The 6,847-nt window shown below is 44.1% G+C and overlaps 1 protein-coding gene across 1 annotated transcript; it reads right to left on the minus strand.

Moving 5' to 3' along the window:
• Window positions 1-6,841, minus strand: LOC102760621 (chromosome unknown open reading frame, human C1orf35). The gene is made up of 3 exons (XM_015572764.1): window positions 6,364-6,841; window positions 6,086-6,171; window positions 1-1,298 (listed from the first exon to the last, which is right to left on the minus strand). The coding sequence occupies exon 3, from the start codon at window positions 1,015-1,017 to the stop codon at window positions 313-315; it is 705 nt and encodes a 234-aa protein (XP_015428250.1). The 5' UTR covers window positions 1,018-1,298; window positions 6,086-6,171; window positions 6,364-6,841; the 3' UTR covers window positions 1-312.
• Window positions 6,842-6,847: the final 6 nt, after the last annotated feature.

Raw genomic sequence — 6,847 nt, forward strand, 5'->3', positions numbered from 1 at the left:
TAACCTTCAGGAACTTGTATTTTTTATTTTCAGCTTAAAATAAGTTTGCTTAAGTACAAAGGGTGAGTCAACACACGGAAAAACAGAAGTAACAGTACTTGGAGCTTGAGGCAGGTGGACCTTCTGGACAGGTGTGTATCCTCTGGTGGGCCTGGGGCCATCTGAGGGTGAGGCCTCACCTGGACACCTTGTCTGCTTACAGGGGCCCCCACTAGCCTGCCCTACAGTTGCCTGGGCCTGGCAGGGTACATGTTCAAAGGCTTCACTGAGGACGGGGCCTGCCTGGGATGGGCAGGTCCTGGTGGCTGGACCTCAGTCACTGTCATGCCCTCTCCGCTTCTTGGGGGAGGAGTTGGAGTCGTGCTTGCGATGGTGGGCCCTGGTCGGAGCCGAGGACAGTGAGGTTCTGTGCTCCTTTTCTCTCTTCTTCTCTTTCTTGTGCTTCTTCTTTTTCTTCTTCTCTTTCTTGCTCTTCTTGTGACTCTGGGGACCCTGCTCCACCTTCTCCTCTTGCCTAGGCTTCTTCCGAGCTGGGGAGGCCCCGGGTCGACTGCTGTCCACGCCGTGGTGCGTGAACACTGGCAGCCCCAGCTTGGCCGCCTCCTTGTCTTCTCGGGACAAGGCCACTCGGCCTGCAGAACCGCTGGAGCTCCCCAGGCCCAGGAGCCGGTCCACCCCCTTCTCCTCAGGGTCACCACCTTCACGCTTGCAGATCTCCACAAAGTCCTCCTTGCTCAGGCCAGTGGGCTGCTTCCGCACATTCTTGTAGCCCAGCGCCGCCATGAGCGCCTCCTGCTCCGCCTGCCTCACGGCTGCCAGCTCCTGCTCTCGGCTCATCCCCGCGCCCTCCGCCCGGCCCTTGGCGTACCAGGTGAGGTCGCGGCCCTTCTGCCAGCGGCCCACCGGGGCCATCAGCGAGTTGCCCAGGTAGTTCTCCCTCTGCTTGTCAGTCTTCACATCCTCCCAGCTGAACTGGTCCTGTCCCCCTCGCACGCCACCTCGACTGGAGCCGAACATGGTGCTGGCGGCCCCTTGGCCTCCGGTCCGGAACTTGTATTTTTAAAGGCTCCTCAATGACTCTGATTAACAGCCAGATTTGGGAATCACTGAGGAGGAGCTATCTCCTCTTCCTTAGTCTGAGTTTCAGCCAAGCTGAGAACTCAGGCTGTTTGAATGAAGCCTCCAGATCCTCTCTGGGCCTGTGGATGGGTTCCTGTGGTCACACTGGGGACTTCTCAAAGGGACTCCCACCAGCTAGTGAGGCACTGGATGAATGAAACTGATGCTTTGAAGAGATCCTGGTTAAAACAAAAGCATCAATCATGCATTAACAAACAATAATTCTTACTGGCAATGAACCCATATATTAAGACATTAAGTATTTTATGTGAAAGAATTGGATTATCTGCATGGATGTAAGAAACTGATTTCAGCTCCCTGTATAGATCAGTGTAGCTGCAATGTAAATGCTGCAAACTTTCTATAGAATGGCACATTCGGAGTCCTTTTGCTGCCTCTCCCTTTCCATTTTCAGGCTGTATAGAAGCTTTACTGATCTGTATCCAGGGGTGGGCAAACTTTTTGACTCGAGGGCCACAATGGGTTCTTAAACTAGACCGGAGGGCCGGAACAAAAGCATGGATGGAGTGTTTGTGTGAACTAATATAAATTCAAAGTAAACATCATTACATAAAAGGCCGTGGTCCTTATTACCCCCACTAATGGTACACACAAAATACTACTTCTGTATCAGAATATAACATGTATTAGAATGATCTGTATGTTTAAACACGTTTGGAGAAACTGTTACAAAGGAGTCAAAGCTTATCCCTATTAACTGCAAATATAACACTTTGATTTAACCAAATTGAAAGACTTTGATTAAACAGAAAGAATTTGACTTTTCCAAGCCTACAAATAGGAGAGCAAAGCCATTTTAATGATTATTCAAAATGTTAGTTATATGACCTTACCCTAATGGCTGATATGGCAGAGTCAAGTCCATAGACTGTATCTTACACTAAGCCATATTAATAAGGGAATGTGGTATCTGGACATTTTTCTTATTTTGGGAGATTTGAGATAAACTTTTAAAATTCTATCTAAAGAATTTGTTTGCCCCAACTACAAACAGTGCCATTATTTGTTAACTAATGGATAGTGTGGTAACCTCAGGATCCCATACTCTATATGTATTTTAAATAAGGAATGTTTGTTTAGTCCCAGCTATCTAGCAATGGCTCGTCAAATCACTTTACCTTTCACTTTCCTCATTCGTAAAAGGAACAGAGAAGTAAAAAAGTTGTTGGCTTCCTTCTAGCTCTAATCACTTTAGTGATTCTGTGTACATTTATAAAATCAATAACAATACTATTATTTGCTTTGGGGCTTCAATTTCATTAGTTAAATGGAGGTACTACTATCTCACAGTGGTCTGTGGATTGAGATAATATGTGAAGATACTTCTCATGATGCTTGACAGAGCAGATATTGAATAAAAAATAGTTTCTTTTCTGGAATATCAACCCACAAAAACCAGTCAAGCTGCCACTGACAGAGAAACATCAAGTCCCTGTTATGTTCAGTATTACTCATTCTCATTAACACCATGTTAATTTTCAATTGACTGAGTTAATCTATCCTCAAAATTAAAATTGCTCTCTATTACACCTGGTGATACTCTCTCCTGTATGGAAACTCATTTTTTAAACTAGTACTATATTAACTACCCTTCCCCAAATGGAATCACACCTTAAAACTGGCAAATCTATTCAGTCCATATCTCAAAGAAGTTTTATATAACATATAAAATATTTGTTGCAAACTCAATAGTAACATGTACAACATAAATTACGAAGTTTGGTATTTGATAGGGGGCTTTGAAAATGTAAATCGTAAATCATTAGGTTCTTTTACTTTAGTGTGTACCAGAAATGCTTGAGCTTCTCAAAACACAAATTCCTGGGCCTCATCCCAGTTTCTGATTCAGTGGATCTGGACTGGGCAGAAAAAATATGCGTTTTTAACAGGTTCCAGGTGTTGCTGATGCTACTGGTCTGGAGACCATACGTTAAGCACCACTGGGATGTATTGAAGACATAGATATATGAGAGACTGGCATGCTGGTATGTGGAAGAAAGATAAAAGTAAAACACTTAAGTGTGACAAGAGAAAAGAAAGAATGAGGAAAGACGATGAGATAAGAAACTTTGGTTTTTATGAAAGCAGCAGGGAGTTATGAAAACACTGATCAATCAGAAGGGACAGAGACTGGAGGCCCGGAGCAGGGTCCTGCTGCTCCTGGCGGGGTGGGAGGCGAGCCCTCCAGGGCTGGAGAGGCAGCATGCCAGTCTGGGGCTTTGGGGAGGGACTGGGACATGGGCGCCACAGGGCAGTGCTCTTTCCCAGTCAATACAAAATCCCGTGAATAATTAATAACCAGAATATCCATCTGGGTGTATTCTGGGTGAAAATCAGCTCAACAAGACAGGATTGGGAGGCGCACACTGGCTGCCTGGCACAGGGGAAGTAGTAACTAATGCAGGTTACCAGAAAGCTGCCTGGGGTGTAGTTTAGCTTGAATCAGGGGGTTGTTCCTAAGAAATGAGTTAGAAAGAGGGCTTTCTTCTGTTTCCTAAAGGACTAAGAGCATGGAAAAAGCTCTAGCAGACCCATAGCTTGAAGTGGAATAGAAATAAAAATAAGTGCAATCTGAGGTGCCAGCCTAGAGAGAACCGAGGCTGGGCTCCGCGACTCCCGCCCATCCAGGAGTCCTGTGCTGCTCATACCCCGACTTTACATTTCTAAAACAAACAAAAAACCAAAGTCTCAACTTTACATGTCTTACTTGATGTAGTTCTGTAGAATATTAACTATTAAGAAATGTAGCAATTTAGGAGGTAGAATTATAATAGTTCTCCACAGTGATAGTGTAAGGCAGTCTTAAACTTTCACAGGTGTACACATGTACATATGGATCTCGTTAACATGCAAATTTTGACTCAGGATGACTGAGGTGAGGCTGAGATTTTGCATTTCTAAGAAATTTGTAGGTGGTATAAATGATATTCGTGAACCACACTTTGAGAAGCTAGAGTAGAGCAATGGCTTTCAACCTAAGCTGTAGATTAGAAACACCTAGGGAGCTCTTAAAACCTCTAATGACCAGGCAATATTCCAAACTAATTAAATCAGTACCCAGACATCAGTATTTTTCAAAACTCCCCGCATGGTTCCAGTTCAGCCAAGACTGACAACAACTGGTCTAAAGTGTAAGGCTCCCCTCTGAAACCCCAGAAGAGTTACCAAAGTATACAAAGTGAAGTGCCCTCTAATGAGAGATCTCTAATATAATACCAAGCCTAATCACGGTGTTAATACTCAAAATATGAACACACAGTTTTAGCTCACGACTAATCTTTGATTTATTACTATCCTCTAATTTGGTCAAAACATTTAAATATTACACAAAGTTTAATTAAAATAAATAAAATAAAATAAATAAAATAAAATTAAAATGAATAAAATAAAATAAATAAAATAAATAAAATAAAATAAAATGATGTGTTTCTAGTCTTAAGACAAAGAGAGTGAAATGTCCCCTTAAACGCCTTCCCCAACAATTTTTTTGTTAAAAACGTTTCTTTTTCAGACTAATTTTTTTATTTTGGTTCTATATAGTATTTTTGATGCTGGTTATGAAAACAGTTTGTAACTCGTCTTCCTATAAACCATATTTTTTTACCATATTTTCTTAGTATACTCGTCGACGACTGAAAAAGAACATTTTGTGAAAACGAGTATACACGTTTCTGCCGGGGAAGGGGTTAAAAGTACTAACAAAAATCTAAGGGCGAGAGTGGAACACCTAGATGACAAATTGTAAAACAATGGCCTCCGCAGTAAGGTGTGTCCATCCTAGGGCATAAACAAAATAACCCACTGGAATATGAGAAGAAAACAGAACTTTTATTATATTTTTAACCTTTAAAAAAAAGTTGACTAGTGCCTTCATTTTGTCTGAGTGTCAGTCAGGAGCTAAATAAATACTATGTGAGAGGTATCCTGAGAGAAGAGAAGAGCAGGCTTTTCACTGAAGGCTGATGATGGGACCTCATTTATTTTACTTGGCTGCACTCTCATACTTGGATCACAGGTTGAATCAGTCGAAAATCGTCAGTTTCTTATTTATATCTGAGCAAATCTCCAACTAGTGTAGTCTTTTTGTGTATGTCCATAGTCATCAGGCTCCAGAAGGACCCCAATGATTAGAACCTAGGGAGTTATAAAAGCTTTCAAATCGAGGCCAGGAAAGATAAAGTGCCGACAAGAGAAAAATGGTAAGTCCTAAATTAAATGACAGCGGGCCTGAGGGTAGAAGAGACATGGGTAATTAATCAGTTAACAGCCAGAAGGCCGAAACCCACACTCTACTGCTCACCTTCCTGAATGTAAGTTGAAATTTGGAATCCACTTCCAGTTGGCATCTTGCTTACACATGAACTTTCAAATACTTCTTCCTTACGGACTATTCACCTATCCTGGAATTTTCTCATTTCACCTTTTCCTGCCCTGCTCTTATCTGTAGCCAATGTAAATTTAAAAACAACTTTTATCTTTCTGATCCAAACTCATTCTATAAAAGAGCCCCCGTCAACCCCAAGACGGTGGACATATCTTCTCCATCAAGCTCTGCTGCTAACGGTTCAAACTGCACGTCCCAGGACAAATCCTTTCCCGATAACTTTTGGCCTGGAAGGTTTTGTTTAACAGCGCGATGCAGTCATCTTTTTTTGGTGCTTTCATAACAAAGCTGATCTCACAGACGTAATTACTGTTCGTGTGTTATTTTATTAGGCTAGATGTGCACAATTAAGATTACATGACAAATACAAAAAGCCGAAAACAGACGACATTAAATACTTAGCTTTTACAATCCATTTTTTACCCGAATGTTTCTGCGAGACTGGGCATCAGATGGCGCTCACCGTTACGAAAAGCCCAAGCAGTGACAGGCATTTCGAAATCAAACCCGGACGCCAAACAGCGACTTGGTCAGGTGACTTTTACGAATCTGTTTACTCACCTTTAAAACGCATCAGATGGATTTCCTACTCAGATCGTCTTAGACTTTTGGACTGTGTCGGTGGCACGGACTGGCTGCTGCTACCGCTGGAGGGAAATAGCAAGAAATTCGGAAAGATCAGGGTGGGGAGGTGTGAAAGGCAGACGGTGGGCGGTTCGGGCTGCAAGGCAGAAGACCGCTTGGGTGTTTCGGCGGCGCACGCTACGTGGGCGCCGGAGCAGAAGCCTTAACCACTTGGCCTCCCTTTCCCCCGGGAGTCCCAACACGGGGTGACTTACGGGAAAGTCGATTTCCACGGTAAAAAGCACGGGTCCTACTAAGTACATATGCAAGACCTTGGGAACGCGGAAGCACCCCACAAACTTAATTCTAGCACAGGCTCTGAGCGCTCAGCAACGAATCAACTTCCGGCCCGGCGGGACTCGGGTCGCGATGCGGGGCCCTGACGTCACGTGAGGCCGCGGAATTACGGCCTCGCGGGTCGCTCCGGAGGACGCCGTACGCCACGTCATGTAGGTTGTTCCATCCAAGCCGGGGGGAGAGATTTTCTTAGGCAGTAACAGGAAAAGCCCAGTTGCGTCCTGTATGGCACTCTTAGGGAAAAGAAAATAGTTTCCAGTGTTTTGGTTATAGTCTCTTTGAGGGACAGCCTCCCTCGGTTTCTTCTCGATGTCTCTTCCCCCCTCTCGGAGGATTCCACTTGGTATCGCCCGTTCCCCGCCTCCGCCCCCGGCCGCCCCCTGCACGTGCCCCCCGCCCACT

The sequence above is a fragment of the Myotis davidii genome, unplaced genomic scaffold (assembly GCF_000327345.1).
Source record: "Myotis davidii unplaced genomic scaffold, ASM32734v1 scaffold68, whole genome shotgun sequence".
NCBI classification, from domain to species: domain Eukaryota; kingdom Metazoa; phylum Chordata; class Mammalia; order Chiroptera; family Vespertilionidae; genus Myotis; species Myotis davidii.

Bases quoted from the DNA above. Each gene is read 5' to 3' on its own strand.
- LOC102760621 (XM_015572764.1), bottom strand. From the start codon at position 1,017: ATGTTCGGCTCCAGTCGAGGTGGCGTGCGAGGGGGACAGGACCAGTTC.